Source organism: Oncorhynchus nerka, linkage group LG11 (assembly GCF_034236695.1).
Source record: "Oncorhynchus nerka isolate Pitt River linkage group LG11, Oner_Uvic_2.0, whole genome shotgun sequence".
Classification (NCBI taxonomy): domain Eukaryota; kingdom Metazoa; phylum Chordata; class Actinopteri; order Salmoniformes; family Salmonidae; genus Oncorhynchus; species Oncorhynchus nerka.
In genome coordinates this window covers 58,471,432-58,483,810 of record NC_088406.1, presented here as the reverse complement: position 1 = coordinate 58,483,810, position 12,379 = coordinate 58,471,432, and the positions used below count along the sequence as shown (strand labels likewise).

The window sequence follows — 12,379 nt, the reverse complement described above, 5'->3', positions numbered from 1 at the left end:
TCCCTGTACAACAAGTCAGAACCGAAGGATACGTAAAGGGGGCATACAAGCAGACAATAAAAACTCTTACAATATTCAATGATTACATTTCTCTAAAACAGTATAGGCTACATGTGCACCATCAAGTCAGAACAGTAAGCTAAGTTATGAGGGGGATAGATAGGGACTAAATAGCTAGGATGATGCACATGGGCCACTAACAGCATACTACACAACATACACATAGTATTACTTTCTTAGCTACAGTATACATATCTCCCTGGCATATTACACCATTTATGCAGCAGCATACAATACATTTTTGGACTCACATTGTTGTGCTGTGATCTCTTGAACAGGGAGGTGGCGCGGCAGTCCTTGTGGGCAAATTTTGGCATTCTCTGGATTTATGTTGCTTTCAAGATAACCAGAAACTCTGAAAAAAACAAGGTTTAATCATGATGTCAGTGATCTCCAGGTCAGAGCTTTAGAAAGAGGCCCAAATTCCCAACTTGGAATTTTCCCAGTCTGAGCTCTTTTTTCCCTTCCAGTATCCAGTTGTCTTGAACTCACTGAAGTCTAAGGTTTCCCATAGACTTCAGTTTTGAACGCTTCAGAAGTCATGCTGGATTGACAGCATGGCCAATGTATTCAACCTTTTCTGGCCCATGGTGTTGAATAGTTATCCTTTTAAGATTGGAAAAGAGACCCTTAAACACAGACTTGGACCACACACACCTTGCTTGGGCCAAGAAACACGAGCAATGGACATTAGACCGGTGGAAATGTGTCCTTTGTTCTGGTGTCCAAGATTCAGATTTTTGAATTCCAACCACTGTGTCTTTGTGAGACGCAGAGTAAGTGAACGGATGATCTCCGCATGTATGGTTCGCACCGTGAAGCATGGAGGAGGAGGTGTGATGATGTGGGGGTGCTTTGCAGGTGACACTGTCTGTGATTGATTTAGAATTCCAGGCACACTTAACCAGCATGGCTACCATAGCATTCTGCATCAATACTCCATCCCATCTGGTTTGCGCTTAGTGGGACTATAATTTGTTTTTCAACAGGACAATGACCCAACACACCTCTAGGCTGAACAAGAAGGAGAGTGATGGAGTTCTGCATCAGATGACTAGTACTCCACAATCACCCAAACTCAACCCAATTGAGATGGTTTGAGATGAGTTGGACTTCAGGGGGAAGGAAAATCAACCAACAAGTGCTCCGTATATGTGGGAACTCCTTCAAGACTGATGGAACTGCATTCCTCACGAAGCTGGTTGAGAGAATGCCAAGAGTGTGCAAAGCTTTGCAAGGCAAAGGATGGCAACTTCAAATAACACTTTTATGGTTACTACATGATTCCATATGTGTTATTTCATAGTTTGATGTCTTCACTATTATTCTACAATGTAGAACACAAAAAAATCAAGAAAAATCCAAACTTTTGACTGGTATTTCTTTTTTTTTTTTTTGACCAGAGGAAAGAGTGCCTCCTACCGCCCCTCCAACACTACTTTCAGTGTCATGTTTTCCCTATACATACCTAGGGTCCAGGAAACACAAGCGCTCTTAAGGGGAGAGCCCTCCTTTGGTGTTGTTCCGGTGGCATAGGTCAGGTGCCCCATCCTCTCCCTCTCTCTGATAGCCTCCCCACGTCCCCATTGCTTTTGTGAGTGGTTTTGAGTGTTTGGCCTGCTAAATTTAGCCTATTGATGTAAGCTACATTCCATTGACAACAGACACAGAGACACCCCCCAGCAGTTTGGATTCAGTGGCCGGGAGTGTGAAGATCAGGGTGGATCAAAACTACCTAGGTCGACCCCTGAGCCTCCTTGCCTTCCAGTCAAGGATACAGGTCGTTTAAAAGACAGACAGGACACACACACACAGGTATGGACTAGTCCCATCAAGGTGTGCAGTTGTGATTCCGAGGTATGGCAAAATACTAGTGTCAATGTGTTGTTCTTTGACCATTCACAACAACTAACTCTGATTATGCTATTTTCTGTCGTATTCAGTCATATAACCTTTGTATTAACCAATATCTCACATCCCTTACTAACAAACCTCTTTAATATTTTGTGAAGACAAAACAAGAAGCTACAAACAAAATACAATTGTTAGGTTCTACTGTAATCACTCTGAAATAATGTTTCTATGTTTATGTTGTATGAAGAGCTGATTATGAACATTGTGTTCAATAACATCTCTATGTTCTAATTATATTTCTCATGTTCGATACGTAATTTATTCTTGTAAATATTTAAAGCACTATAAACGATCTACATTTTAGTCATAACATTGAGAATAAAGATGTTGTACAACATGTCTGAAACATAATGCAAATAGGAGAGGATACGAACATGATGGGGTAACATTGAGAGTTTAGTGAAAGTTGTGATGTGAATACAAAGGGCGTTGTTGTTTCGTTTCATTTGTTTGCAAAGCAAAAACATCTACATTTTAGCACGGTAACTTCATTTTTTTTTAGGACTGCTGCAATTAGATTTAGGGTAACTAGGCTATTATATTTGTCACGGAAATTGATCTTTTTTTTCTCTAAACGCCATTGTGCCCGAAGAGAAAATATTTATTTTGTCAAGATCACGTTAAGGATTTCCAGTGTCACATACTACCCTGGGACACAATGTTCAGCCCCCACCCAACACTGATGATTCACAATGCTGAATGCCATGTGACACCTTAATGCGCATCAACTAGTATTCTTTGCAAGGTTATTTTAAACTAAGTGTTGACTTTGCTCTTCAAGCGCAAACAATGAATGACACCTGCCACCTGCCATGTAATGTTTTGGTTTGGGGTTGACAGAAACCCTGTCCTTGAAGTAAATGTCATAATGCTTACCTAATGCTATCATAAACCAGCCATGAGGCCCATCATAATATTTTATGACCGTTAACTCACAGGACATTAATGGCATATCATAATGTGGTCTAAACAACATGCAGTAGTTATCCGATAGGTCAACAAGTATTGCACGTGCCATGTGAGCTATAACTCTTTACCACAAACCCTCACTAACAGTAATCTTATTTTATTTATAGCAGTACAGTATGTTGGCTCTCTAATGTTCAGTTCATATCAACACTATAACAGGGAAAACATTTTCTGCTGGGGTAGAACAGACAGTACATCCTGTATCCTTTATGTGTTTCCAGTACCCAGGGGCAAATCGTGTGCCACCCTTCCCAAAGCCACAATGTCGCAATTCTGTACAATGCCAGCTGGAGAGAGGAAGATGCATGCAGCGGCTATTTCTCGAGAGGTCCACGGTGCCAATGGTATGATCTGGGCCCCGGGCTCAAAGACAGCCTCAACAGCAAAGAGAATCAAACTTATTCTGGTGGAGGGCAGTTATTCAGATCCAGGTTGAACATGTCAGGGCCATTTCTCTAGCAGTTGCCATAAATAAGCTAATGAAGATTTTTTTTACTACCTATGGCGACAAATCCTTCTGTCGTTGTCCTTTTGAAAGTGCTATTTTGGGGCGGGTGAGGTGGGGAGTTGTGGAGGACAGGGTAGGACAACTGTGTGTAGCCATTTAGGGGACCGTGAGTGTTTGCGACAGCTGAAGTACATTCTGTCTGGGTATAGCTCACCGAAGCAGCATCATGTTCAGCATACAATAAGTAAAAAGAACAATAACATAATAAAAATTGAATTCAATAAGAAATAATACATACAAAATTGCAAGACTGCATTTGTCTCAATCAGATTTGAAGAGTACAATCATAATTCACCTAGACTTTCTAGAACTTGCAAATAGCAAGTAGCATTAGCAGTCTTGAGTGCAAATCAATGGAAATTCACTAGGCTGTGGTTGCATTGTCCAAAGAGCATGCCTAAATCAACTCAATGCACAATTTTGTTTAATAACCATACAATGTAGAATTACTGAGAAACCAAATGATTACTAAACTATTCAGATCAAATCAATCAAATCACATTTATTTATAAATCCCTTCTTACATCAGCTGATGTCTCAAAGTGCTATACAGAAACCCAGCCTAAAACCCCAAACAGCAAGCAATGCAGGTGTAGAAGCACGGTGGCTAGAGATTATAACAGAACATGGCCAAGATGTTCAAATGTTCATAAATGACCAGCATGTTCAAATAATAATAATCACAGTAGTTGTCGAGGGTGCAACAGGTCAGCACCTCAGGAGTAAATGTCAGTTGGCTTTTCATAGCCGATCATTAAGAGTATCTCTACCGCTCCTGCTGTCTAAAGAGTTGAAAACAGCAGATCTGGGACAGATAGCACGTCCGGTGAACAGGTCAGGGTTCCATAGCCGCAGGCAGAACAGTTGAAACTGGAGCAGCAGCACGGCCAGCTGGACTGGGGACAGCAATCATCATCATGCCAGGTAGTCCTGAGGCATGGTCCTAGGGCTCTATTGCAGTATACTGTATATTGAGGCAACCAATTATTATTATATACATGCAACCTTTTATCACATTGTGATGCTTACTATACATCTTGTTTTGAAGCTACATTCATTGGATTTAGGCATGCTAATTGTCAGCAGAAAGGCATTTTGAAGGAACAATATGTCGTTGATATTATCCCTTCAGATGATATCAGAATAATAATGTGAATGAACTTCTCCTTTGATAAAGGTCTCGCTGTAATCATAAATGGTTAAAAATGCATGCTATGTACAGTATGTCTTAGGGAGAGTGTCAGAACAAAATATATACTATATATCTTTAGGGAAACTATACATTTTGTGCAACTAAGACATACTAATAAAGTCTTGAGGGAATCTTGCACTATTAGCTCATCCTAATATGGACATATCTCAAAAGTGGGTACAAATTGCAAAGAACCAATAGTGGCAGATTTGGACAGATTTCAATTCTGTTGTTATTTATGTCTGTCAACAGGAAGTTGTTCAACCGTGTTAGATGAAATCACATTGCTGAGTCTATCCTTTAATGGAAAGTCAGTCAAAGGCATCTACTGAAACTTGTTTTGGTTCCTTTTCCCAGGGGACACCATGGACCTGGGGATAAAGGTTAGCACTCCCAAAGACATCATGCTGGAGGAGCTGTCACTGCAATCCAACAGAGGCTCTCGTCTTTTCAAAATGCGCCAGCGAAGGTCGGAGAAATACACCTTTGAAAGTATCCAAAATGAGGCAAACGTGCAGCTGAGTGTAAGGACTTTTACATTTACATTCGTGTAATTTAGTCATCTACACGCTCCTATCACAAAGACCAAACAATAAGTGGATGCAAATATGGAGACTTGAACAACCACAAAATACAACACACCTCACAACTCACATTCACTACCAATATCATACATCTGGGTGACGCCACAAGCAGCCATCTTTGATAGACGGGTCAGATGGATAGTGCTGCAGGACGCTTGTTCCACCGCTGTGAGGCTGGGGCAGAAAGAGCTGTGACAGGCAGGGTCTTGTTTGTAGAGTTTCAGAAGACAGCTTCATTTTGGACTTACACTCAACTCCAGGACCGGCACTAGGACGAAATCCATGGGGGTGCACCTGAAATGAATGAAGGTCACAACTCGTATTACATTATAGCCCTTATAACACAAGGTAGATATTGGTCCCACTACGACATACAAGTGTATTCGAAATGTAGTCATAGGCTACACCTAAACCATAGCCTATCAAAAATAATTTCACATACATTATGTAATAGTAGATGTAAAGACAGTATAAATTGTACTATGAGGCACGGAATGGAGCGCAATGGCGCGTGTTTTTTTATAACAAAAATGCAACTTTTTAAAATTCTCACATACAGTCACACGCAGCCCATATTTTTTTTTTGTGTCTATATAGAATTGAAAAAAATACATATTATTAAAGGACGACTGCAGTTCCTGATTTTGCCTCGTTTTAGACTTGGTTCATTAAGAATTGCTAACGACCATGACAGAATTAAAACGTGAGTTGGTTTCAGGGTGTGGTTTGATATCGGTGTCTCGTGTGTTCGCAAGTGGGAAGAGTAAGACAAGTTATTTTGCCAATTAGCTTCAGCCGGCTTGTTTTCAACCTTTGCCTAATTAGTTTGATTTTGGATAGCCTATTAAGGGGGTAGTTAGGGACCGGCAATACATGTAAATGAGAAAACATTTTCATGTTCCACACCTTTTTTCTCATTAAATGCTTTCAATATTTGTATATTCATTCGTACAATGTATTATTGGTCTGAGATTTTTAAGTCATTTAAATTTGGAGCTATTTTAAGGTATTGTCCCATGTAAATTGTGCCATTTACCGATAGTCCCTAATATCCAAAGGGATATCCAGAGTCAACCCACATTTACCACAGCCATTACAATCGGGTCATGTGCAGCTGCACTCCCAATTGATGATTAATTGTGCTGTCAGCTGTTGGCATATGCACAGGATTGAAACAAACCCAAACTTAAATTACGTTGTAATGCAGTCACGATCAGTCTTATAAAACTCAGACTGACTTTATAACCAAAATCCTATTTACACATGCCCGGTTCTGCCACCCCCTAATGCCGGGCCTAATTATATCAGACACACAGTTATTATTGTATCTTGGACATTATGGGTTGAGGGTCCAAATCCTGGGATCACGTTATTGGATCTCTGGACTTACGGATTTAAAAAGTATTTGCGATTCTTTTCATTTAGGGTACAGTAACATTGTTTCATTGTTTACTTGGATCCAAAAGTGCGTTATTGCAACCAGATAACTGGATTTTAAATACGTTTCTGAGTGTCTAATGGTTGCATTAAGGATGTGTGCACCCCGACAAAAGTGTTAGAACACATGGGAGATATGGTGAAACATGTGCCTGGTGCCCTTTCCCTGCACCTACTCTGGCCAGAGGCTCCTGGAGCACTTTGCTCAAGAGTATCTATGCTGCTTATCAGTTGCTTGCTGATTGTGTGTGTGTGTGTGTGTGTGTGTGTGTGTGTGTGTGTGTGTGTGTGTGTGTGTGTGTGTGTGTGTGTGTGTGTGTGTGTGTGTGTGTGTGTGTGTGTGTGTGTGTGTGTGTGTTACTTCAGAAAATATTCACACCCTTTTACTTTTTCCACATTTTGTTGTGTTATAGCTTATAGCCTGCATTTGAAATGGATTAAATGCCGATATTTTTTGTCACTGGCCTACACACAATATCACATACTGTCAAAGTCGAATTTTGTTTTTCGAAATTTTTACACATATTTAAACATGAAAAGGTGAAATGTCTTGAGTCAATAAGATTTCAACTCCTTCATTATGGCAAGCCTAAATAAGTTCAGGAGTAACATTTTGCTTAACAAGTCACATAATAAGTAATAATAAGACTATCCTTTTTGCATGGTAAAGTTATTCATTTCACTTTGGATGGTGTAGCAATACACCCAGTCAGTACGAAGATACAGGTGTCCTTCCTAACTCAGTTGCAGAGAGGAAGGAAACTGCTCATGAGCCAATGGTGACTTTAAATCATTTACAGAGTTTAATGGCTGTGATAGGAGACTGGATGGATCAACAATATTGTATTTACTCCACAATACTAACCTAAATGACATAATGAAAAGAAGGAAGCCTATACAGAATACAAATATTCCAAAACATGCATTCTGTTTGCAATAAGGCATTTAAAGTACATTTCTCAGTCAATGATTTTGCAGTTTAACCTATGTCCTGAGTACAATGCATTATTGTATGTTTGGTGGCAAATCTAACACATCACTGAGTACCACTCTTCATATTTTCAAGCATGGTGGTGGCTGCATCATGTCATGTGTATGTTTGTCATAGGCATGGACTACAGAGTTTTTTAGGATAAAATAAAAACGGAATAGAGCTAAGCACAGGAAAAATCTTAGAGGAAGACCTGGTTCAGTCTGCTTTCCAACAGATGCTGGGAGACAATAACCGAAAACACAAGGCCAAATATACACTGGAGTTGCTTACCAAGACGACATTGAATATTCCTGGCCTAGTTTTGGCCTAGTTACCGTTTGACTTTAATTAGCTTGAACATCTATGGCAAGACTTGAAAATGGTTGTCAAGCAATGATCAAAAACCAACTTGACAGAGCTGGAAGAATTTTTAAAAGAATAATGTGCAAATATTATACAATCCAGGTGTGCAAAGCTCTTAGAGACTTACCCAGAAAGACTCACAGTTGTAATTGCTGCCAAAGGTGATTTCATCATGTATTGACAGAGGTGTGAATACTTAAAATGAGATATTTCTGAATTTTGTTTACAATAAATATGCAACAATGTCTACAAACATATTATCACTTTGTCTTTATAGGGTATTGTGTGTAGATGTATGAGAAAAATATATATTTAATCAATTTTGAATTCAGGCTGTGAAAAATGTGAAATAAGTCAAGAGGTATGAATACTTTCTGAAGGCATTATATGTTCATGTGTGCATTGGTTAGATGCCAGTCCACAGGGGGTATCTGGGGGCAAATGACTGTTTTTACTTTTGGCAACTGTTCAAATGGAGCAACATTGCACATAAATTCTCAACATTGCAAACAAACATGAACTAGTTGCTATTTCAAGTCTTTTGATGGACATTTTGGCGGTAGCTGATCTTGCTTTGACGTTATGCCCAAGCTTTAGCTCAGTGTGCTAAGCTAACATGCTTGTAAAACCTGTGAGCGCCCTACCCATTTACCTAGTGGACCTCATTTACGCAAAGTTAACAATTTGGTGCAGCTAATCCCCAAATTAATAAATTAGATAGGTTCAGAACTGCGCAAAAGGGGAAAGCTTAGCTAATGACAAAATACTTTCTCATTTTTTCCAGAGCGATCTTCTAGCTGAGAATGCAGACAGTGCCGAAAACAAAGAGGGATCGAAAACACTTCCTTACACACCCACCACAGGAAACCCAGAAAGCATTGCACCAGGTATGTAGCTACCACATCAAAACATACCTTCTGTTATTTTCAAAATGTATGAATGCTTATTAGGCAGAATAATACAGTTTAAGGGGATAATAAGGCCTTATTGAAATATCTTTGTCATTAATACGTAGTGTTATACATGAGTAATGCTTCACTTGAAGGGATACTACATAAGGACTTCATAACGCAATCATAACTCGTACATACCGCATTCATAAGTAAATGGTATTCTTCAACAACTACAAATTGATATGTACGCTATGTCTTGCAATTGTTGACTTTAGCATTTATGAACTGCTTATGTACTGCTTATGAATGGGTTGTGAATGTATTTTTAAGGCCTATGTAGATGCTCATGTTACCTCTAAGGACAAGTCTTATTCCCCATAGCGACTCAGCAGACCTCTGGCCTTTAAGCAGGATACATGAGAAGCATTTCCTTTCCCTGCGGTGCCTTGCTCTCTGTTAAATTGTCAGCAGGGGATCCCAACAGAACACTCTTGTAGAATCTGATATGAAGCAAGCATGGTGTCAACCCATGTCAAATGGACCAACCCGCTTTTCACACCAAGGATGAAAGCACACTTACGGAGTGCACTATTTTAAGACTTGAGATGATAAAGATCGACAAATTGTGTTGAGTCTTCATCACTTTTTCCACTGCTCTAGTTAATACTGTTATTTAATGACAGTGGCTATTAATAAAACAGCACTGCCACAGTCATGTTGACACCTATTTTGTTTCCCAAACAATAAAAACAGATAATACTAAACCAAAATTTACATTTTTTTTTTGTTATGTCTTGATAAAATTAGCATGGATGAAAAGGTGGTAACAACTGAGGGACTAATTTGTTGTCTTTGCTACCTTGCTCAGTCTACACCAGGGATCATCAACTAGATTCAGCCGCGAGACAGTTTTTTCTGAAGCGGAGGGTCGGGGGGCGGAACATAATTACAAATAATTTGTAGACTGCAAATTGACTGCATGAAGCTCAAACAGATATAATGTTGGACTAAAACATAATAATTCAAACCTTGCTTACGTTTGTATACAATCCCGTGTTTCTCTATAGTGCTTGAGAAAACTTGGGAACAGATTTCTTAAATTAAAATGAGTTGGAGCTGATTACCTGTTGTTTTTACAGTCTTTTATGTCCAACAATGAAAATTCAACACAAAAAGGCCACCAGTTGGGGAACCCTGGTCTACGGGTTAAACTTCTCACAACAAGATACATTCTCAATGCCCTAGTACTTCTTTATATTTCTTGTGAAAGGACAACAAGCAAGAAATTGCCAGTAATCATGTATCCCACCTATGTCCAACCCCACAGATCTACTAATGTGTTGATAGGATAAGTGAGTGTCTGTACACTGCACTGTTGGTCTTATGATCCTGTCTTCTTGGTATGTGTCTCAGGATATGGAGGCCCCTTGAAGGATGTCCCTGCAGAGACGTTCAACTCTACAGCTATACCCAAGTCCTACCATTCCCCTTGGGAGCAGGCTATCATTAACGACCCCAACCTGGCCGCGACCCTCAATATCAGGATGCCTGTCCCTGAGCCCAGACCAGAGGCTCCTGACTACAAGAGCTTTAACAGGTGAGGCTAATGTGAAAACAGGTGTTCTGAGGAGAGTTTTCAGACAACTGCTATTCAACAGCTCAAAATTTAAGCCAAAGATTTGCGTGCTACTTGAACATAGTGCATCAGTCATGCACTTCTCTCATGACAGATTTTGAGTTAATTAAGTATGCAAATCTGAAATCTGGGATAATACTCTCAGTAGATATGATCATCAGTACATATAATGACATTGATTTTGCAAACATTTCCATGGAATGAAATGGTTTTCTTATAACACAGTTCAGATTCACTGTTACATGGATGCACTACTATAACAGCCTATAAAAAGCCAGCTTTCTATATTCTACGCAACCGTCACATCTTTAGAGATCTTCATTTTTATTTTGCATTCATCCTTGTATCACCACATCTGATTTACAGGGTGGCCACACCATTTGGTGGTTTCGACAAAGCCCCCCGGAGCAGCGGGATCACGTTCAAGCTGCCCGAGATCGACCTAAACCTCCACAACTACTCTGAGCTCCAAGACCCAGGGGTGAAAAGACCCACCTTCAACAGGGTCGCCCAGGGATGGATATCCGATGGCATCCCACTGATCCTGCCCACCGTGCCTCTGGAACCTATGCCCATCCCTGAGTCCGATGACCTCTAGATGACCTTTAGATGACCCATAATACCCTGGAAAGACAAGAGAGCACTAGTCTGACAAAATCCACTGCTGTCACCTCTAACCATACTGCCTGATCTGCGATGTAGGGGTTGGAGCTGAAGCCTAAATCATGATTTCTGATTATGTGCAACCGACGACAAACTGATGGTTTAAAATGGGGCTTCCATGCTGCCCTGTTTCAGTTCTGTGCCATTTGCCTGAGTAATGATACTGATGGTTAGTTTTGCATTGTGTATTCAGATAATAACATGTAAATAAATAGCACACATGGCTGAAATGTTATTGAAATGTCTAAGAGGGAAAAAAACATGAGCAATACATTGAAACTTCAATGCATCTGTTGGCTTATATTGGATATCAGATCCAAAAGTATCTTTGTCTTTTAATTATGTAGACATGTTGCCTATTAATCTTTAAGAATGGGCTTATCGATGTGCAAATAAAAAAGATCTATCTCTTTGTCATGACATTGTATAATGAATTGTCTTATGTAAATCAATGTGTGGTTTGGATATGTGGAACAAATGAACCTGTACAGACTTGAAACACACAATTCTGCAAATGAAAAGAAAAGTAAGTGGGCTACTACCCAGGAACTGTATGACCAACCTCAGAACAACAACCATACACCAACAACAGTTGATGATGGCTGATCCATTTACACACACACACACACACACACACACACACACACACACACGAACACACACACACTGTAAATTATCTGCTAGGGTTCGTTGACAGACCACATTTAAAGAAGGTAAAAATAGCTTTGCAGCAGATGTACACCATCTCAAAAGAACTTCCAGAAATCATTTCACTTTTTTTACAACCAAAATCACAAATTCAAAGGAGAGGAAAATACCTAGAACCAATGTCATTATTGTAAAACAAGTATGCTGTTTTAACATTATAACAATAATAGTGTCTTGACAGTAGCAAGGTTTGTATCCAATTGGGGACAGATTTTTATTTGGATATTCCAGAATACACGGAATATATGTTCATTTTCCCACCAGTGGTACAGTGTGTTTCTATCAAACGGACTTGTTGCAGATAAAAATCAGTGTGTGATGAGGTAGTGCACACAGAATTAGCTTTTTTGCTTAATTTTTCATGTACCAAATAAAAATCTAAAGTTCATTTTGTTTCCATTGCATTTTCAACTCTACCAATAGTATTGTCACAAAAACTGTTGTGTTAAAGAGCAAATGTGGTCTTGGCGTCTGCGCTC

The 12,379-nt window shown here is 39.6% G+C and overlaps 1 protein-coding gene across 4 annotated transcripts; it reads left to right on the top strand.

The window, feature by feature from the left end:
- The first annotated feature begins 1,731 nt into the window (after nucleotides 1–1,731).
- myoz2b (myozenin 2b) lies at nucleotides 1,732–11,612 on the top strand. Of its 4 annotated transcripts, none has more exons than XM_029673427.2 (6): nucleotides 1,732–1,917; nucleotides 3,165–3,287; nucleotides 5,001–5,167; nucleotides 8,785–8,887; nucleotides 10,307–10,490; nucleotides 10,896–11,612. In XM_029673427.2, exons 2-6 carry the CDS (start codon nucleotides 3,206–3,208, stop codon nucleotides 11,125–11,127), a joined length of 768 nt encoding a protein of 255 aa, XP_029529287.1. In that variant the 5' UTR covers nucleotides 1,732–1,917; nucleotides 3,165–3,205; the 3' UTR covers nucleotides 11,128–11,612. The 4 variants fall into 4 exon arrangements, with proteins under 4 accessions (XP_029529287.1, XP_064880763.1, XP_029529286.1 ...); XM_029673426.2 differs by having other exon boundaries at nucleotides 1,733–1,875; XM_065024691.1 differs by lacking the exon at nucleotides 3,165–3,287.
- Nucleotides 11,613–12,379: the final 767 nt, after the last annotated feature.